Raw genomic sequence first — 22,794 nt, forward strand, 5'->3', positions numbered from 1 at the left:
AGTCCATATAACTTTACTAACTAGATTTCCTTAATCTTCTTTTTAAAGTAAAATATATGATATAATTATATAAAAATGATGATACAACATTGTACATTTGTACACAGTTTTATACTTCTGTCCAATTACTATATAAACCCAAATAACAATAAACTTTTTATATCAATTTCACATAAAAATTTATATATAAAATGAATTATGATTTGGGGGCATCTTGTTATATTATAAAATCTATACCCTAAACAAAGAGATCACTTATATTATTAGTTGTTAATTATATATATATATATATATATATTAGATCTTCACCCAGATCTGTGGTGAGGGAGAATCACTTCATTGCTCTTAGAATATTTTGTCTTTATCTTTTATGTTTTATTGCAATTCATGTAATTGTTGTAAGCTGCCCAGAGTTATTGAGAGTGGGAGAGTATACAAATGTAATACATTATTGTTATTGTTGTTATTATTATTTTATTATTATTTGCAAAATAATATGCACTAGTATATATTTCTTGTTTCATCCGTTTTGCATTCTTCTACATACATTAATTTATCACTTAAAGAGATAATGAAGGGTAACTTATTTATTAGTTATATTGCCTTTCGAAATAAAAAATGTATCATATTTAGATGATATTAAATTCAAGGATCCCTGAGTCCTCTTCTAAGGTTCACACTTAATTTGTTCACATTTCCTATTCTTTTAATGAAAAAAGTTTGCCTGTTATCCAATATAGAAGAGCTAATTTGTTTTATTGGTTAAGGCACCAGGCTAGAAGCCAGGAACCTGTAAGTTCTAGTTCCTCTTTAGGCATGAAAGCCAGCTGGGTGACCTTGAGCCAGTTACTTTCTCTCAGCCAATTCACCTCACATGGTTGTTGTAGGGGAAATGGGAGGATGAAGGAATATTGCATGTGTTCACCACCTTGAATTATTTATAAAATAATAAAGATGGGATATAAATAAGCAAGCAAGCAAGCATTGTTTAACTTCAGCAAGCAAGTCTCATTGCAAAACACCATTTTTGTAAGGCAAAAATGTGAATTTAACTTTAATCCAATGTACTGATTTGCTTACAAAATATCTCTACTATTTGGTGCGGTCTACAGAATATTCATTTGGAACAGTCTGTTTTCTTTTGTATTTGTGGCATATTTCATTGAAAGATATTGCCTCATTCCATGTGTAGGTTTCATGGGGGCAAACTCTCCTAAGAAAATTAATTACAGGTAAGTGGTGTCGTTTTGTGAATAGAGATGGAATATTACAATACTAAATGCTCTGCTTTTCAAACCTTTCTCAAATCTCAGAAAATGTTTGCATCTGGGAATGAGCAAAGGTTCTGACCAGTTCTTATTATGCTGTAAGCACATCATCATCCCTTAACTGATCTGCTTTTCCTTGAATCTGGGAGTCAGAAATCCCTTTTTCTCTTCTGTTTTTCTGCTGCAGAAATTCCCAACATTCCCATTTTGTGGGCTCCAGAGAGGGGTAAGCAATATCTTCAATCCCAGCCAATGATTTCTAATCCAGTTCATTGCTAGTATTTTTGTTTGTTTTATTTTGGCATCATTTATCAAAAACAATTATAGATGCGTACTCATTTTTAAAATTTCCTTGTGGAGTCTCATGTTCTTAATTTTGTTTATTGGAGGATCCCCAGATCTCCATCAGGCATTAAGGCTTAGCCTCATCTCCATTTGTGTTCTGTATTCTTGTGAATTTTCATATAGCTATGTTGCCCTATATTATTTATTAGAACAAGAGCATCCAAATTCTGGGGTTCTTTTACATACAGTAATCTTAGTTACCAGAATAATAGTGTATTAACAGCCCCAATAGCTACTCAAGAGCTTTGTTTTTCTTCCTTGGCAGCTGCTTTTTCTAATCATACATGGGCATGGCCCTACTCAGTCTTTGCTTTTAAAAAAATGATATGGCTCTCATTGCTTTCTTTCTGCTTTGCCTACTTGCTGGCTACCTGGCATTGCAATGCACTGTTTGCTGCTTGATTGCCTGGAATTGGACTTCTTTACCTTTGATTGTAGTATTTACTTAACGTATTGCCCATGAGTTCTGGCTGCCACTTGTATGTGACTATTGATGGATACTCCCAGTTATCTCTTGTCAAACCTTTTCCCTCTTTTCACTGTTTCCAATGATATTATGCATCTGCTGACTTCATTGAATTGCTGTCCTGAAGATTTGTGCATCTGCTAATTGATCCTGCTCTGTCAATTTGCTATGTCTGCCTTTTTGTCTTGCCTTGTCTGTTTGACCACTAGCTTATGTTGATCACATGATACCCTTAGGATTTGACTGCACATTAGTACTGCCATTTCTATGCAATCCCAATCATTTGCTGATTGTGTGCTCTTTCTTGTTTATATACTGCTTACTCTTCCATCAAAAAATTAAAAATGTGAAGAAGAGAAAAATGTTTTGATCTGGCTCCATTTTACCCTTATTCAGTACCATATGCTTGGATTTTTAGAATGTATCTATTTATTTTTTTAATCAGAATATTACTCTTACAAAGTTTAGAGTAGATCTCCTACTGTATAGCTTTTTCTTTGCTAAGTTTACTGATAAGACTACCTATAAGGATTTGCAGCAGGGAGATTTGTTATTTAGAAACAGTACAAAGTGGGGATGCTTTCCACTGGGCTATATAAAAAAGGATAAGGAATATTTCTTGACTACATTTGCTTTAGTATTTGTGTAATGTGTTGTCATGTCCAGTTTATACCAGTTCTGTTCTTGGACTAACATGAGTGACATAGATGAACAGGTCCTAATTATTGTTCTAGTTAACAAAGTGTATAGTCTACAAAAAGTCAGAAATAAGCAATAGAAAAATAGCCCAGAAATGCTAAGATACGGTTAGAGAAAAGCTAGAAAGGGCTCTCAATGGAATAGCTGATATAATTTCATCATATATCATCTATTTTTTTTTCCTTAGGGATATTATTTCATTTGATATACTTTTTTAAAAGAGAATTGTAAGGAAAACTTTTTACTGAATACTCTATTTTATTTAAGAAAAAATCTAGAAGGCATTAGCTATTCAAAAGACAGTAACATACTCTTTAAAATATCTTCTGGCAACTTTCCATGCAGTATTCCAAGAAGATGCAAGGACCTTCTGAGAAAGAATCCCAACTTCAAAGTAGGTCTTTCTCCTTAGTCTCAATGTTAAGATTTCACACAATTGAAATTGCGTGGGAATTTTTCTCTAAATCTTCTATAAAAATACAGTATAATCTCTGACTTGACATAAAGCCACTCTCACGTTGTCATTCAACTAATAGAGAACCTTGTTTCCCGAACCATGTATTGATGGCATCATATTAAATAAAGTATATTTAAATTGCTGGTAGCAGTGACTTCCAATATAACAAGACAATTATTGTACATCTGGTTTTGATTTTTTCTGATATTAATAATTTGAAATGGACACAAATTCCATGTAGTAAAACTGAGAAACACTCTTGAAGAATTCTAATCCTGTTCTGGTTTCTTAGAAATCTTACGTTTGCTGCAGCATTTTTTCTAAATTAAGTCACAAATATCAAAAATCTTGCTTTTAATTTAAAGCTTTCCTGACAGCTTTCATTATGTTAGAATTAGAATTCAGCTAATCTTCACTATAGAATTTTCAACATTCTATCATTTGAAAATGTGTATGTGTTCTGAAGGAGCAGGTATTTTTTCACAAATGTTCCTAGTTACTAGAATGATCTTCCAACTCAGATATTAAATACACATTCTTGAGTTTTGATGTATCATTTCTTGCATTTTTTTCTGTTTGCAACTTCTCTCATAGTTTAAATAGCTTTTTTGTCTTATTGTTCGTGATATTCAATTCTTAATAAAATTCTTTTCTTGACTTTTCTATTTGAAAAACACTTATTTTGCCCTTTGACTTGTGTATGACATTTCAACTGTGTTTTAAATCTGTTGCTCAAATGGATAAATCTAAATTATAATTCTTCATCTGAAATCTTTTAGCATCACTTTCAAGGAAGTTTCTCTATTATACTTGTAAGATTTTAATTTTGGGAGGAGGGAAGTTGGCAGTACTCTAATTAATTTCTTCCTAGTAAAACTAAAACAAGACTACTGAGTTACCTGCAATATTTTTCTCTTACTATTAAAGCAGAATTTTTATTTTTTATATGCATCCTCATCCCACCTCACCTAAATTTAAGAACTGCAAAATTAAGGATTCAATATATTAATTTCTTCTGGAGTCTTACCATTTTAGTTGAGATTTTTAAATTGAAAACTTTGAAATACAAATTAAAAATCCCCCAGTGGAAAATCCCCTTATCTTCAGCTTTACCATTCAATTTAGCTAAACATCTAAGAATCACACAAGGCTGCATTTGCAAGGATTTTTAATTACATCTAGAAAATTAATTTGTATGTTTGAAACTGAGTTTTATACTCTTGTGTAGAATTGGTATATTACTGGATCATTATATAATAGGCAAATTGATTTGCCAATACAGAAATTACAAACTTAATACTTCAGATTACTTTATATTACCATCAGAATTCCATATTATTCATGTGTACAGTTTGTAATTTTTCCTCAAAAGTGCATTTTTGTACATATAAATGATGTGATAGGGCAGTCATGTAATTCCTGTAATTTTTAAACTTTTTGTTTGTTTGTTTGTTTTATATGGCTGCCATCGCAAACAAGTGATTCTTGGTGGTGAACAACCATAACATTTATTAAAACCAAATTACAAGAACAATACAAAAGAAAATGAAATATAGATAGCCGCTGAGAAAATTATAATACATGTATGTTAACAAGATCAAGAGTAATGGATGGGATTGGTTTTAAACTTTATGTGATGTTATTTTTAGAATATATTGTTATTTCTATGGTGTTAATGCTGTTAATTGTCAACCACTTTTTCTTAGGAGCGTAGTAGAATACAAATCCTAATAAATAAACAAATAAATAGTAGAATCACTGAAGGTTTATAATAGCTTTTGCAAATTAGAAAAATACACATAAAAATAATTGTACATCAAATTTAATTAGACTGTTTTTCCTCTTTAACTAGGTACAACTAATTTTGCCAAGCTATGACTTCCAGTCACTATCAGTTTGCTCCCTGCAAATCTCATGGTACCAGTGGCATGTTAATTGGTGTAGTCTTTGCTCTTGCTATGTTAAATTTTATACAGCGCATGTTTCAGCCAAGATTTGATGCATTTAGATATCTTTAACAAAACTTGCTTGAAGTTCCTCTTCTTAATCATTTGGTATATGTATCTCCTTAAATTAACCTAATTTATTGATAATGCTATTATCAGCGCTATTTTGCTTCTACAGCCTTTCAGTTTTAGTTGCTCTCATTTCTTGCATCTTCCTGAAGCTCAGATGACCAGATGCGAAGCTTTTATATTTTTATTAAGCCTTTGCATTATAAACCTGCCATTTAAAGGATGAGAAGTAATGAGGAAAAAATATTGTTTCAAGATTCATTTGAAAGTTAAAATATCAACAATTGAGATTATATTAAAAATCCAGTCTAAAGAGGGGGATATAATGTCAGTGACTACTCACTACACAGATACATGTAACCCATAAAATATTCTTTCCTGAATCTTATTGCATCGGTGGGCTATTGGCCAGCTACCTTGTTTTGAATGGTCATTCCCTTTGCAATAGGGAAATGCTAATAGGTCGCCCACTTGGCAGCTGTGACTTTTATGAATAATATTTCACTAATAAAATCATTCAAAGTCTTGATTTGGCATAAAGGAGTTACGGTATATAGTGGAGGCTCATGTCTGACCATGCTAATTGGAACATTTTAGGCCTTTGGGTGCCAGTGCTATAGGCAGGATTTTCATTATGTCCCTTGCCACTTATGGACTAGATGTATTTCTGGCTGTTCTGGAAGACAAAAGGTGGGCGGGGGGGCTGGTCAACTGGATTCCCAAAATAATCACTCCATCATTGTGAGAGGGAATATTTCATATAGACCTGAAAGAGGTTGTGCTATGCCCTCCTTAAAACACTCTTGGAACTACTGTAGGAAAATAATTGGGAGTGTGTTTAGAAAGCAATTTCTAAGCTCCCTAGGAGACATTGGTTATTGAATGTTTTTTAGTCAAGATTCAGACCTACATGGGGGAATAGATTCCTTCTAATCCTTTTAGACCTCTCAGCTGACTTTGATACATCTATCAAATATCTTTTTGGGATTATATACAGAGTTGGGGACACTACATTGCAGTTGTTTTTATCCTTCTTCAATTGATGAAATAAGCAAATGATTAAAATCATTATTAAATTTATATTTATTTAATAAATAGGTGAATATTTAGTGTAGTAGTGTAGTATTTATATAGTGAGCAATTAAAATATAAAGAAACTGGTGAAATCAAAACAGAAACCATTTTGTTTTCTTCAGCAAATCAAGACATTTGGTGAAACCATTTTCTGTTTAAATATCATTTATCGAAAAAGAATCCTTGCTAACCTACAGCACAAAGAGAATACTTTAAATCAAATAGAAAATATATGTAAAAAGGAAGATCAAACTAGGATATAACCATGAAAAAAATATCAATGACGTTATATGAGATAATATCCATATTAATTTATTTAAAATATTTATGTGGCTGCCAATATTGCATAACATAACACCGGATAGCTAACCAAAACAGCACCAAAATAAAGAAAAGCTTCACAGATTTAAAACCATGGCAGACAAACAAGGTGCCATAGACTCCTATAACAAATACCCATGTCCTGACTCAACTCCTTTTCTGACCAGTGCCTGGGTGAAGACCCATTGGAAATGCAGCGTATGAGGCTAGAGAATCGTTGCCTATTGGCTTATAAATGAGTGGCCATCATTGGCCAACAGGTGATAGCTGTTATATAAGTAGCAGCTGTGTGTGAAATTGGTTTGTTCGGGAATATTGCCCTATTTTTACTCGCTGTTAGTTTGTTGTTAATAAAGGATTTTTGCTAACCGTCAAGCCTCCATTCCTTCTTCATTCTTTGAATGAAGCACTGGCGACGAGGAGGTGGGATCCCTGAGGCGACGGTTAGTACTGGTTACGGTAGGGGAGTTTATTTATCCTCTATCCTTGTCTATCCACATTGCTCCATGGCGGCTAAGATCTCTTTCGCTCCCTATGACCCGGTTTGGATCGGGAACATGGCAGGAGAAATTAATAAAATATCTCTTGGCGCAACATACTACCCCATGTCCGATGACCAATCGCAGCCCAGCCGAGCTTGTTATGGGCCGGCGCCTGCGAACGACCCTAGACAGATTACATCCCAATTATGTCTCTGATACCCCATTGGCTCGACTAGCTGTATCAGGACCTTTACTGAGGGGGAACAGGTTTTTGTCCAGAACCATGGGGGTTATCCCTTGTGGTTGCTGGGCCGAATTGTCCAAGTGACGGGGCCTCGTTCTTATAGGGTGGAGCTCAAGGATGAGCGGATTTGGCGGCGTCATGTGGACCAGATTCGGGGATGTAAATTTATTGCCCCTGCAATTCCCCAAGATTCGCCTGGCAGGACTCCTGATGGATTACTTTCGGTTCCTACTCTTCAGCCGGTCGGCAATTTCGATGTCTCACTACAACCAAAGTTTCCAATGGCTACTTTATCGGATGGTTCAACACTTCCGTCGGCTAGCCCTTCTGGGGTGCCGCCCTCCAGTCCTCCTGCAGTGCCGCCTTCCAGCCCTCCTGCGGTATCGCCTTCATCGGTCCCGGTTGTTCCTGCGGTTCCAGAGCTACCTCCTTCTGTTCAACCTGCTGGAAGCCCTGAACTGCGTCGATCGGGACGATTGCGTCGGCGCCCTGCATACTTGCAGGATTATGCATGTGCCATCCATGGGGGGAGGAGTGCAGCGTATGAGGCTAGAGAATCGTTGCCTATTGGCTTATAAATGAGTGGCCATCATTGGCCAACAGGTGATAGCTGCTATATAAGTAGCAGCTGTGTGTGAAATTGGTTTGTTCGGGAATATTGCCCTATTTTTACTCGCTGTTAGTTTGTTGTTAATAAAGGATTTTTGCTAACTGTCAAGCCTCCATTCCTTCTTCATTCTTTGAATGAAGCAGGAAAAACTGCCTAAGGAGATGAGAAACTAATTTAGATTTCACCTAGTTGGGGAAAAAGCTATTAATGCTATGGCTTTTTTTTTCTATTGCACACGTTTAAACAATGTAACAAAAAAAATTAAGGCATCCATGATAGGAATAAAAAATTAAATATCAATAAAATATCAAGTCAAAGATAAAACATCTGAAAATAAAAGCAGAGTTTTCCTAGTCCAGGGCTGTCAAACCCATGGCTTGTGGGCCAGCTGCGTCACACACTGGCCTGTTCACACCCGGTTTAGCGAATGGGAAACAAATACGTCACATGATGCTGTGATGACACGAGTTTGACGAGTCGAATTTTCAACGCTGTGGTCCGTGGATTCCTGGGGGAGGGCATGATATTATCACTGGGGAGTCTGTGAAGGCTTGAAGAAACGTTATGATTTAAATCTTGAGTTTAGTCATTCTTTGTCCAAGAAGGCAAAGAAACAACTTTCATATATATCTGTCTACTTATATTAAAAATGATAGTGAAATGGAATGTGACCATGGGGAATGAGGGGAAGAGAGGCTGCCTAGGAAACAATCAGACAAGAGAAGCAGCAATCCCCAATGGCTTAATGGTCAGCGAAAGAAACTTAGGAAAACCCCACCCTATAACCTGACTGCAGTTGGGGTGCTTTGTAACTGAATTGCAATTATATTCGCAATTATAATAGTCTCAGCATCCTATGGTCACATTATTATCATTTGTGGCTATCAGTGCCGGTTTCCAGCAATCAAAGACAGTGGGGAAGCCAGCAGAAGATTGCAAATGACAGTATTGTGACAAGATTCACCTAACAACTGTAGCTTCCAAAATTGCTGTTGTAAGTTGGCGCAGTCATGCTTTAAACTGCTTTGCTTAGCAATGGAAGTCCCAGTGTCAATTACTGTCATTAACTGGGGACTATCTATATAAACAAAAAGTGTACAGGCTACATATTCTTAAAATATTAGTTCTGCTTTTAGGTATTATGCCTCATTTATCATGGAATGACAGTTTTTCATTGGGATAGATTTGATTAAAAGAGTATTAATATTGGGGATGGCTAAAAGAATCATATTGAGAAATTGCACATTATATTATTTCAGTTGTTAAGGAATTGTTGTCAGAAATGTGTGATCTATTTATTTGGAAAAGGCATTATTTTCTCCTAATCTAAGGATGTAGCAATATGTTTTACTATGGCAGAGACCTTTTGATGCTTTACAATAATATTTTGTATTTATTATATTATGTTGCATTTATGACTCTTAATAAGTATAATATATAAAGGTTCCCCTCTTTTCTGTTTCTTTGTTGTGGATTGGGGTTTTTCTATTTTTTTCTTTTGATTTTGTTTTACATTTTTTTAAATTAATTTTGTTAACTGTGTGTGATAAAAATGTAAAATACATTAATTAGTAATTGCAAAAGAGATATTAGAAATGTAGAATATACAGTAAACCCAGGACATTATAAGTTGGTATTTAATATATATCTAGATTATAGTTATAGATCTATAGTTTCATATATTTGTAAGGACAAAATACTGTAGAGCACGGGTGTCAAACTCGCAGCGTCACATTGCCATCCCATGACAATATTTCCCATTTCGCAATATTTTTCCCATTTTCAAAGCTGGGGTGGGCATGGCCTGCTGTGATACATCTGGCCCTCAGGTTGCCAGTTTTACACCCCTGTTGTAGAGGCTAGATCTATGCATTAATTATGATGATGTCTCTGTCAGCAGAATATTGTATTCTGCATTATTTCAATGTTTAGATCTCTTCTTCCCATATATCATCTTCCCATATATCATCTGTTATCTGTAAAAGTAGTCATTTCAGTCCTGGTATTAGCAAAAGTCCATTAAAGGTTACCAGAAATAAGAAAATATCTATTTTAACCTTGATGAAATAAATCAACTTTATATTTCTTCCTTTTACTTCTAACCATCTTAAATCTTTACTTTATTCAAATGATGTTATTATAGCACGTTGTAATTTTGAACAGTTAACTGAGCAAGCGTATATATGTGGATACTACTTGTTTTCTCAAGTCAGTGGTTGGTAATATTTGATACAGCTGAATAATATACGGTATTTGTAGTACATATCTGTAGTTATCTATATAGGAATAAAGCACATTGCAGACAGGTGTCACATTCCGACCGGTATTTCTGCAAGGTTGAAAACAGAACTGAAACTAAAATGCTGCATGATTTTAATACTTGATGGCCATTTATCTGCTCCCTGTTCATATTCATGTTCAGTTAAGAACAGCTGAAGAATAGTTTCAGAATTCATTTTTGTGTTAGTAGTTCATTATAATTAATTGTATTTAAGAAAAATACTTTATTATCCATTAGTCTAAGGTAGGGGTGTCAAACTCAAGGCCTACAGAAGTGCTTAGATCTGGCCTGCAGGGCCTGGAAAGGAAAGGACAGTCGCCCAGTGCCTCTGCCAGCAAAAACGGAGCTCTGGGGGGGGGCTGCATGCGGCGCCCCCGCACCTCGTTTTCACTGGCAGAGGGCTATCCAAACAAACTAAAAACAAAACAGAAGGAGAAATGTTTCGCCTTCTGCATTTGATCATGTAAGAAGGAACAGGAAAGGAGAAAGGGAAGGAGGAAAGGAAAAAGATGGGAAGCGAGCAAGGAAGGAAAGAGGGGAAAGAAGAAGAAAGGAGAATGAAGAGGGCAGGAAAAAGAAGAGAAGGAAGGAAGGAAGGAAGGAAGGAAGGAAGGAAGGAAGGAAGGAAGGAAGGAAGGAAGGAAATAATGAGAGTGAATGAGAGTCTCAGGGAAGTCCTGCCTTAGCACTTGGCCATCACAGGTGCCCCCAACACGGATGACGAGCTGGCCATGGCCACCATGGCCACAACCATCCCAGCCACACCCACACGGCCCTCTGAGGTCAAATACAACCTCAATGAAATTGAGTTTGACATCTCTGGTCTAAGGGATAAATCAATTTTTTTCAGATCACTGAACTGAAAACATCTCCATTAATCCTGAGACAATTTTTTAAAATGGAATTAAACAATATAAGGAATCCCTCAAACTAGGTTCCACTGGTTTCTTGAATAGTGCATAAGCAGGGCCTAATCTTACATTCCTTTGCACCTGGTTTTCAGATGCATATATTAGATTTAATTTTGTTAGACTCTTTATTTTCAATAAAGTATTTTAAAAGAAAATTGGCATACTGTAAGGCAAAGCACAATTTTCTAACACAGACTTTGTACAACCTGTATAGGGTAAAGGGACATACTGATAAATTAATAATAATCACAGCCTCAAAGGAGTACCTGGCATTCCAATCAGTTCTTAGTTAGCGTTCTGTAAATCGGTATTTTGTGATTAGCGACTGTATGTCCACTATATCAATCATTTGAGAGATCGACTCCGAGGTGCCTCATGTGTGGGGTGCCGCAGGGGTCGATTCTCTCACCCCTCCTGTTCAACATCTATATGAAGCCACTGGGTGAAATCATCAGTGGCTTTGGGGTGAGATACCAACTGTACGCTGATGATACTCAGCTGTACTTTTCCACCCCGGGCCACCCCAGTGAAGCTGTCGAAGTACTGTCCCGGTGTTTGGAAGCCATACGGGTCTGGATGGGGAGGAACAGGCTCAAACTTAATCCCTCCAAGACGGAGTGGCTGTGGATGCCGGCACCTCGGTACAGTCAGCTGCAGATGCGGCTCATCGGGGGTGAGTCACTGGCCCCGATGGAGAAGGTACGCAACTTGGGCGTGCTCCTGGATGGTCGGTTGTCCTTTGAAGACCATTTGGCGACCGTCTCCAGGAGAGCTTTTTATCAGGTTCGCCTGATCCACCAGTTGCGTCCCTTCCTGGACCGGGATGCCTTATACACGGTCACTCATGCTCTCGTAACTTCTCGCCTGGACTACTGCAATGCTCTCTACATGGGCCTCCCCTTGAAGAGCACCCGGAGACTTCAGCTAGTCCAGAATGCGGCTGCGCGGGTTATTGAGGGAGCGGCTCGGAGCTCCCACGTAACATCTATCCTGCGCAGACTGCACTGGCTACCTGTTGTCTTCCAGGTGCGCTTCAAGGTATTGGTTACCACCTTTAAAGCGCTCCATGGCTTAGGGCCGGGCTATTTACGGGATCGTCTACTGCCGGCCTCTATCTCCCATCGTCCGGTGCGTTCCCACAGAGAGGGACTCCTGAGGGTGCCGTCAGCCAAACAGTGTCGACTGGCGGCCCCCAGGGGGAGGGCCTTCTCTGTGGGGGCTCCGACCCTGTGGAACGAACTTCCCCTCGGGCTTTGACAACTATCTGACCTTAGGACCTTTCGCCGCGAACTTAAAACCTATTTATTTCGTATGGCTGGACTAGCTTGATTTTATTCTTAATTTTAATTGAAGTTGATGGGTTTTTAAATTTTTGTAATTTTGTGGGTTGTATTGTTATTTTAAATTTTTGGGCAAATTTAAATCATTCTTTTAAGGGTTGTTTTTAGCTATTGTGTATGTTTGTATTTTATCTGCCTGTTCACCGCCCTGAGTCCTTCAGGAGAAGGGCGGTATACAAATTAAAATATTATTATTATTATTATTATTATTATTATTATTATTATTATTATTATTATTATTATTATTATTATTATTATTATTATTATTATTATTATTATTATTATTATTTGGTAAATAGACAAATATCCCATGGCAGTCACATACCAAGTGTGTCACAATATACTTTTCAAATTACAAATGTCATTATCGCCAAAAGAGTTCTCTGAATACTCACAACAAACAAAAACTGATTTCCTTTCTCTCAGCTCCTTGCTATGTTTCTCTCTCAGTGTCTGAGAGTTTTCTGAATTGTTGATTGTGAAAAATTAGTACACCCCATTGAATTTAACTTTTTCAACATATTTTAATAAATATAAATTTTGATCTTTATCTCAACAATGTTAATAGATAAAGGGGATGTTATATAATGCACCCTGTAGCCCACTTGTCCCCAGATGTCCAGGAACTCCAAAATCTAGCAGGGTCCTTGTTGATCCAAGCAATAGCTGATCTTGTATAGGTTTCTGTAAATTACATTTCACTTATTGTTTATGGGAGAGATACTGTTCATCTGGCTCATCTATGAACCCTAACAAACATGATTGAACCATAGCTGTCATCCTCTTCAGAGTATGTAAACTTCACAACCACATCAAGGTAATGCCTTACTGGGATATTATTATGTGTGAGTGATTTACTTTAGATTCACAGTCTAAGACTTAATAATTCAAGTCTTAACCAAGGATCTAAGAATTATTCAACTAGCATCTAAGAATATAAATAGTTTGAAACAGGATGGGTTTGTTTGTTTTTTTGTAAAATTAGGGAGTTTAGGTGTGATAAATTCAATATATCCATATTAAAAGGAAGTCTTAGGTACTGCTCTGAGGGCTCCAATCGTGATTGGTATAACAACAGATTTCTTTTCTCCATAAGCATTCAGCTTTGATTTGCATTTCCCTATATTCATAATTTTTTCCAACTGTTTTTCCTCAATCCTACGGTCATTGGATTTAGCAACATCAGTGAATCAGACTTTCTTCTTTTCAATAACTGTTATTATTCAGACCTCACTTAACCTAAATGTTACTTAACCAGTCTTATGGAACTATATAGACCTAGAAGAACTTAAATAACTGGTATGCCCCAGGACCCTTTGTAATCCCTAAAAGTCTTTGTTTCATGTATCATTCCGATGGCATTTATTTTATTTTCTTTCTGGCTCTTAATCACTTGGTTCCTTCTTATCTATTTCTGAAAACATCATTTGACAAGTGACTGGCTTTTGTCCTTTCTGTATAGCTTGTTCATCTGATTTATAGCGACAACTGTCAGTTTCAGCCTAGTGTCATACATTCATCTCATATTTTCATGCTAAAAAATATACAAGTACTATTTGGGGTGTCTGTGGAAATTCTCAGTCATCCAGGTCATAGTTGTTCCAAAGGTGCATTTTCAAGAGGCAATTGGACTTTCTTGTTTTTCTTTGAAGACATTTTCCAGTGCGCTGCTTCGATAATCCATGGATGGGTTATTCACTTAGCTTCTGCTAAATACTGAGTGCTGTTTCTTTAAATTCTTTCTTGACCCCACCTTCCCTGTTCGTGTGTTCGTGTTTGTTTTCACTTAGTTGAGCTAGACAACTGACAGTTTAACGCAACTGACGCTCTGACAGTTTGGCAGAGTGAATTTTATTGCTGAATAGGTTTTTTCTTTATTTTTAATTAGTTTTTATTTCAGTATATACAGGGAGCTGAACAACTTCATTTTTGGTCTGAGTTAAAAATTGACAGGGCAGCTTGCGGCTGCGGCTCGCCCTTAGCTGCTGGTGGTTAGTTAGTCGTTTCTGGAGCTCCAGGACAACTGCAACCATCCAAAACATCAAGAAGCAGCAATTGGAGTTGGGTCCCTTTCTGGGCACCTCCGACCAACGTAATTTCGCTGTCTGCCGCCTTAGCTCCCGATTCTTCTGGCGGCTCCAGAGTTATTACCCGTATCACCGCGACAAACTGTGAAAAATTGAATGCTTCGCTGGGAAGGTTCTTACCTTTACGCTTTGCCTTTCGCCTTCAAATTTGAGATTGTTGCCTGGAAAACTGAGTTGGGTTTCGAGGATCCAAAAAGCTTCTTCAGCTCTGACTGAGTGGTGTGGAATGGAATCTCCTTGCAGACAGCTGGTCATTTGCATTCTTTTAGAGAGTCATTGAGGCCATCTGGAGGTTTATTTGTGTCATCAAGTTCACCCAAATAGTACAAATGGGTGTGGTGCTTTCTTGGAACTGTTGAAAGGACTGTGTTATAGACTGGATAGATGATGTCATATCCATCCACCTCTGTTGAGAGAGGACTGCTCAATTTTGACTATTTAGGGTCTATAAATTTTCCTCAAAAAATAAGAGAGATAAACAAAAAAATCAAAATGGGGGGGTTTTAATTTGGAAAAGAGGGACAAAAGGAGCGATTTATCCTAATGCTGGACATACCCCCCCCCCCCCATGGCTTCTTTAATTTGTAAAAAACAACAACACTTATAGTGGAGTGAATTTAGTTTGATCATTTATTTAGGGCAAATGAATTCTCATCTGAGTTTTGTAAACTTATTGTATCTAATATCCATTACTTTAAAATTTATTTTTTTCTCATTAATTTTTTATTCTTCATATATCATTTTTTATATATTATATAAGCATATTTTATTAAGTTAATAAAATTCAGTTATTGTTCCTAAAGTGGTTCGTATATTTTTCAATAATAATTAATTAGATAATAATAATTAATTAGACCAAGCAATGTTGGTCCAGTTCATAGAATTCTGAAGCGGTATTCTTATATTTCCATAGATGGAATAATGAAGAAACTTGCTGGGAAAAAAGAAGGAAAAAGAAGCAGAAAAAATGTTTCTGTTATTTGTTATAAAACAGAATTTAAATAACATTGGTTTTCTCCACCTAGTGAATGCAGAAGTAGTAAAAGAAGAAAGGAGTGGGAAATATTGCCATGTGGGAAGAAAATAGTTTAGGGTTGGAACCAGAAATACCCAATTTAAGGGCTGTTTATGTGCTACCAATATTGCATTCTCATTAAAATCTGCCTGAAGTTTAGGGGCATAAATGATGTGAAATTTAAGATATGGGACCAAGGTGTACAGGACAATAGCTAAAAATGGACCACGAGGCCCATATACTAAGTTTAGCTGTTATGTCATCAACTAATGTTTTCAGTTAGTACCCTTGATCTTGATTATGATTTGTGGTAACTGGTACATTTTTCCAGTTACCTAAATTTCAGACTTTCTTTCCTTTATACATGTTCTAGAAAATCTGTTAGAAAAAAAGGGAAAATTAAGCTATACATTAGATCATCTGGTCCTGCACAAAAAATAGGGTTTTTTTTCTTTGTCCATCCAGTAATATTTGTAATGATCAATAGATGGTCATGAAAGCCAGGGCAAAGGAACCTGAATCTAGCAATAAGACTAACCTACTACAAACATAGATCATCTACGTAGGAAGAGATTTTCTGCCTTAAAACACCTTTTTTTTTCTCCTGCCTAATCTTATGCAATTGTCTAATTTTATTTCTCCTCACATTAGCTTATACTATAACAGCCAACCATCTATTTTTTATTGAGTTGTGCATTTGATTGAAAGTCAGGGATTCAGCTTTAAGATTATAATCCTATACTTTGTTTAAATATATTTATATTACATACAAGTTTCATTTTAAATTAGGTTTTTCTTTTTTAAAATAAGAGCACAGTATAATTGAAAGCTGGCTATCATTTTAATCTCAAAGATTGCTTCAGTATGCAAATGTCTTCCGATTAGAAAGAGATCTATTATATCATTAATCAATAGAAAAGGACAGAAAATATAAATCTTCCATGAAAAGAAAATAATCATCTCTATTTTGAAAGACCATATGAGCCAATTCTTTCTAATAATTTTCTGAAATGTTCAGCATATTTGGATTTCCAGGAGAAATATAAAGGAACAGAAAAAAGTGTATGCAAATAATATTTAATATTTATAGATGCAAAACTGTTGTGGTCAGTGATTGAAAGATGCAGTTTTTGATATAGAATAAGTTTCAGACATTGTGGCAGAATGTGATATGGGCATAAGCTAATTTTAGTGAGATAAGTATATAATGATTGTATGTCCAAATTGATTCACAATCAAATCCCATGTTGCACTGATTTTAGGAAAAGGATGGTGAAATTTAATTTATCTTTATATTTTATTTTTGTAGTTTTCACTCAGTCTACTGTTCAATCTTTGATTACAGGCTACTAAAGAAGTAATAGAACGAGAGGCCCCAGGGATGGCCTTGGCAATGCTGATGGGATCACTTAATGTTACACCTCTGGGCATGCTTTCTAGGTAAGAATGCTAATAAAAATATGAAAAGTTTTTCTCTAGAAAACCTAAGGTAGTGGAATGGCTGCAATAACAAAAGTAATTCGTCACCCCTTCCTCCTTTTGATATCCAAATGGCTTCTTTTATTGTTTTATGGTTTTTATTTGCTTTACTTTTACTGTGAAGTATTTTGACAGATGGAGTTCAGAAAGAAAAGACATTGAATCTCTCTTGCAAAATTTTCACATAATAACAATGTGTACCAATTATGTAGCGCTTTCAAACTATTTTGCATATTTTGCTTCAGTAGACTACACCAGGGGTCACCAACCTTTCGGACCTCAGGGACCACTAAATTCATAATTTTAAATCCCGTGGACCACTAATATGATCTGCCTAATGACCACTGGGTGGGATGGCTAAGAGGTCATGTGACTTGGTGGACGTGGCCAACTCAATGTCACTCATCTTGAGGGGTGTCTCGTGGACCTCTACTCACCCCTCCCTTCCCAGCCTCTCCTCATCTGCCCACTCGGGCTCCTTAGGGTCTCAACAGGAAGCAACTGTTGGAGCTAAGTAGCCACCATGAGAAAAGAGTTGGCAAAACAGCTGCTCAGTTCAAGTTGGATCTGACTGAAAAGGAAACTCAGCAGAAGCGCCTCACTGAGGACTACAAGCATAGGCTTTCCAAGCAGAGGAAGTGTAAAGCCAGATACTGGCCCCTGGAGGCTCAGCGGGCTGAGATGGTCAGCCAGTTCCAGGCCATGATGCAGTCCCACTGGAACAAGGCCCTCCAGCTCTTCGCCACTAGCAGCACTTCCCTCCAGCCTTCACCCAAAGCCTCGCACCAGGAGGCTGAAGTAGACCCCTAGTCGGAATTTCTGCCCCCCTCCAACCTGCACAAAAAGACCCCGAAGTGAGAGACTCTCTGCATTAACACAAGCGTTCACTGCATGTACGCAGCCCAGAAACTGTAGTTTGAGGACCCCTGATTTAGTGCAATATAAAAAAATGGAAATAATTTTTCTGTGGACCACCAAAATTTTCTCGTGGACCACCAGTTGGTGACCGCTGGACTACACAACAATATTTTAAAATAGATTGTGGATCCCATAATGCAGCCACTGAGAGATAGTAGCTTGCCTAAAGTCTACTTTTCAAATGGGAGAGCTATCCTAATCACCCAGTGAACTTCTGTGGCTGAGGTGGATGAGAATGTGGACATTCCTGCTGTCAGTCCAGCCTTAACCACTACATCAAACTACCTCTTGTGTAGCAATTATTTTTTTCAGAATTCTTTTTCTCCCCAGTTAGCACTGGTTTCCCTGTTTTCACTGTAAGGGTCTTATACTAGCAGATATTTAAAAGAAATCTTGCAAATCAATCAATAAATATGCATAGTTCTCACAGAAAATACTTCTAAATTGTGAAGAATCTATATGAATCTCAGGTTTAAATGAGTCTGAACTAATTTTTATCATGTTAATGTAATTAAGTAATGCACTTGACTGAACTTCAGTTATGATTGTAATGAAGAAAAAATAGTAGCACTTGTCTTGAAAGAAATTACATAAATATTTGACATTGATATAGTACAGAATTGCATCATGCATGAATATTTGATTGATGGAGAGGGAATGCAATATATGATTATGAGTTAATTATGAGTTAACATAATATTAATGTGAAGGGCTGTGGTGGCTCAGGCTGTAAGATAGCCTGTTATTAAAACACAGCAGCCTGCAATTACTGCAGGCTCGAATCCCACCAGGCCCAAGGTTGACTCAGCCTTCCATCCTTTATAAGGTAGGTAAAATGAGGACCCAGACTGTTGGGGGGGCAATAAGTTGACTTTGTAAATATATACAAATAGAATGAGACTATTGCCCTATACATTGTAAGCCGCCCTGAGTCTTCGGAGAAGGGCGGGGTATAAATGTAAACAAAAAAAAAAAAAAAAAAAAAAAAAAAAAACACACAGTTATTTGTATTTTAGCCTTGTAGTTTTTAATATTATGTACACAATTAGATATGAAAGCTGTTCTGAATCAGTTCTGATAAGAGTGGCCTGAAAATCAATTGATCATTCATATCCACTTTCAATCTTTTTCACTTGATGAGAGTTTTAGGGAAAATACCAATATTCAGGGATGGACAGCTGATATAAGCAGCTTTAACATCATTGAGCAATAGTAAGCCTTTTGAAATGAGCTTATTTAGCTGTTTCTAAAGCATTTAAATGGCTGTATATCTTAAACTCGGGGTGGCTAATAAAAGCAATATATGTCAACAATGAAACAAAACATTACAACAAAGCACAAAACTGTTTAAGTGTCACAGCTAAACGTTCCCATGTAGCCTAAAATAAGTTTGTTCATCTGATAGCAAAATGCTGTAATCATCATAAAGGCAAGCCAGTTGCCAAATGCCTGAATTACAATCACATGACTCAGTGGTGAAATCTGGCCTGATCTATCTGGCTCACACGAACCGATAACACCGGCGGTGGGAGGCTCCGCCCACCCACCGGGACATCATTACGTCCCATTTTTGACCCTCTGCGCATGTGCAGAAGGCTCTGTGCATGCACAGAAGAGGCACGCGCTCACATTCCTGAACCGGTAGTGAAAGTAAGTGCATTACACCGTTGACATGACTGTGGGACTGCTGCAACAGTTGTAACTTTGAGGATTTTTCAGCACTGTCAGAAGTTAGAACTGTCAATAAAAGGACTACGTATATGCATACATGTGAAAAGGCTAATGTTTCATTGATTAGCTAAGTAAAACTCATTTGATTATGAAGGTTTCTTTAATCAATTCTATTTCTAAGAAAACTTATTTTCCACTGAATGAATGCTAAGATTTCACCTTTTTTGAGATTGGTTAAAATTATGTTTTATTAAAAACAATTGCTAATTTCCTGTGACTTAGTACCCATCTCTCTCCTCTCTTTTTCTCCCCCCCCCCCACAGACCTGTGTGTGGAATCAGAGGGAAAACTCTCATAATTAACCTTCCAGGTAGCAAGAAAGGATCACAGGTAAGCAATATTTTTCATGAGAAACAAAATATATTTTGATGGTTACAAAATTTACCTCCATAAGTAGTAAACATAATTTAATTTAGTGTAATTAGCAGAAAAGATGAGCATTATTTTAATGACTACCTTTCATTCAGGAGGTCAAGGACCTCCTTCCATCTATTTCCCCCCACTATAATTCTGTGAGATAGTTGAGATAAGAAAAAAATGACTGGCTCAAAAGCCAGGGAGCTTTCATTGCTCAGGATGAACTAGAATTTCCCAATAGTAGTCCAGCACTTTATCCATATACCACACGGGATCTCATTTTTAGGATTAAAATCTGTAAAACCTTCAATATCCTATTTTCACTTATTAAGATAAAAGTTTCCCTGTCCAGTTGTGTCTGACTCTAGGGCACAGTACTCATCTCTGTTTCTTGGCCAAGGGAGCCAGCATTGTCCAAAGATATTTTCCATGGTCATGTGGCCAGCATGGCTATACAACAGAGGGGCTCAGAATGCTGTTCCCTTCCCACCAAAATGGTACCTATTAATCTGTTCACATTTGCAAATTTTCAAACTGGTAGATGGGCAGGAACTAAGACAAGGAACTAAGGCAAGGAACTAAGGCAAGGCTCACCAAGGGTGGGTTCCAAACTATTTTACTACCAGTTTGGTGGGCGTGGCTTGTTTGGTGGGTGTGGCTTGGTCATGTGACTGAGTGACAGTGGCCAACTCGAAGTCACTCATGGCAAGGTGGGGCGGCACCTTGCTGTGAGCGACGTTGAGTTGGCCACGCCCACTCAGTCACATGACCGATGCTGCAGAGACAGGGCAATTTCCTACATTCCTCCCCCCTTGGGTTGACAAAATAAAAGCTTGGGTGCCGAGCAGCCCGGACTGGAAAATGGAGGCGATGTGTGTATGTGTGTGTGTCCCTCCGCAAGGACTTGGAGGCAGACACTGCGCCTCTGAGGAAAAGAGGCGGAGGCGAAGTCCTATCACCCAGGACAAGACCACAGAGGGACACGCCACATGTCTGTCGCCCTTGCTGTCGCTACTTTTGCTCTCAGCTTCTTGGCGCTCTTAAAGTCAACCTTGAAGAACTGAAAGACATTTCCTTAGATCGCTGCCAAACTCAATGTTGGAAGCATCAGGCTAGCCCCTGAATATACGAGACGTCTTGGGCAAAGTTCTTCCAAAGAATGTGTGTGCTTGCTCTGTGATACGAGGCCAAGAAGGAGAAGACTTTGCCCAAGACTTCTTCCTATATTCAAGGGCTAGCCTGACACTCCCAACAGTGAGTTGGCAGTGATCTAAGGAAATGTTTTTCAGCTCTTCAAGATCTATTTTAAGAGCACTGAGAAGCTGACAGCAAAAGCAGTGGCAGCAAGGGTGACGGACATGTGTGTGTGTGTGTCCCTCCACAAGGACTTGGAGGCAGACACTGCCCCTCTGAGGAAAAGAGGCAGTGAAGCCCTGGTGTCTGCTGGGAGAGGAGGACCGTGGAGGGGCACACACACACATGCCCCTATCGCTCCTACTTTTGCTGTTGGCTTCTCAGCGCTCTTAAAGTCAATTTTGAAGAGCTGGAAGACGTTTCCTTAGATCGCTGTCAAACTCATTGTTCCAGCTTCCAGCTCTTCAAGATTGACTTTAAGTGTGTCAAAAAACCAACAGCAAAAGTAGTGGCAGTGGGGGCAATAGGGGTCATGCACGTGTGTGTGTCCCTCCGCAGTCCTCTCCCATGTAACAGCCAGGGCTTCACCAACGCCTCTTTTCCTCAGAGGCACGGTGTCTGCCTCACTTCACATGCGGTACACATGTGCAGCAGCCCTGGGACATCCAGCCCCCCTCCCGCAGCACCACCACTGTCACCGCCCCTCTCAGCTCCAGCACAGTGCTCCGTCTCCCTGAAGGGCAGCCCGCCCACTCACTGGCTGGGCTGGACTGGAAGTGGTGAGTCTTCTGTCTTGGCCTGGATTGGTGACCCAACCTTGGAAGGCAAGGGTGTGGGGGACCAACAGGAAGGCAGGCAAGCATGGCAGGGCCACAGGGAAGGAAGTAGGGTGCTAGCTCTCTTCCCCATGGCCGGGTGGCCCCAATAAGTTTGCCTGCCTTCCCGGAAGTTCCCGTGGCCAGGCCTGCTTGCCTGCCTTCCTCCCCCACCACCACCTCTTCGTTGAGCTGCTTACCTTCTGCAGTAGCTGGTCCAGAGTCAGTAAGGCAAGCTGACTGGAGTTTCCAGCCGCCGCCACTGGAAAGTAGCTGGCAAAGAAGCCTCCAAAAAGGCTTCTTTGCCAGCCGCTTTCTCCACAGGCCAAAAAGTACCGACGGAAAAAGCTGTTGTCATCGCCATGCTCTTTGCGCATGCTCATCCCATTAGACTTGCAAGGCAATGGGATGCGCATGTGTGAAGAACATGGCAGTGACAAACATGGCGGCCGGGGCAAGCGAGTGGCGACCGGGGGACCAGTTTGGGGGCGTGGTCTGCTGGCCATCACTAACAGTTCGGCAACCTTGGCCAAATTCGCGCGAACCAGTGAGAACTGGTAGCAACCCACCACTGGAGCTCACTCTGTTATATGGTTCTTGGGTCTCACACTCAGGCTGTCAGCTTTCCAGCTGACAAACGCAGTGTCTTTACTTGCTAAACCATCGCTTCCACTTATTAAATGAAGGTATTTGCGTTTGGAGGTTTTAAACTCTAATTAATTAGTAATTGTTCCTTTCACTTCCA

General features: G+C 38.4%; 1 protein-coding gene across 10 annotated transcripts in view; it reads left to right on the forward strand.

The window, feature by feature from the left end:
• Positions 1 to 22,794, forward strand: part of GPHN (gephyrin) — a 252,172-nt gene that overhangs the window by 122,662 nt on the left and 106,716 nt on the right. For 5 of the 10 annotated variants that reach the window (XM_058161861.1, XM_058161864.1, XM_058161856.1 and 2 more), the window contains exons 5-7: positions 1,456 to 1,494; positions 16,961 to 17,055; positions 20,007 to 20,073. In XM_058161861.1, the coding sequence (XP_058017844.1) occupies positions 1,456 to 1,494; positions 16,961 to 17,055; positions 20,007 to 20,073 (201 nt within the window). The remainder of the gene's footprint in view (positions 1 to 1,455; positions 1,495 to 16,960; positions 17,056 to 20,006; positions 20,074 to 22,794) is intronic. The other 5 variants (XM_058161862.1, XM_058161865.1, XM_058161858.1 and 2 more) reach the window with 1 other exon arrangement.

This window comes from Ahaetulla prasina, chromosome 1 (assembly GCF_028640845.1).
Source record: "Ahaetulla prasina isolate Xishuangbanna chromosome 1, ASM2864084v1, whole genome shotgun sequence".
NCBI lineage: Eukaryota > Metazoa > Chordata > Lepidosauria > Squamata > Colubridae > Ahaetulla > Ahaetulla prasina.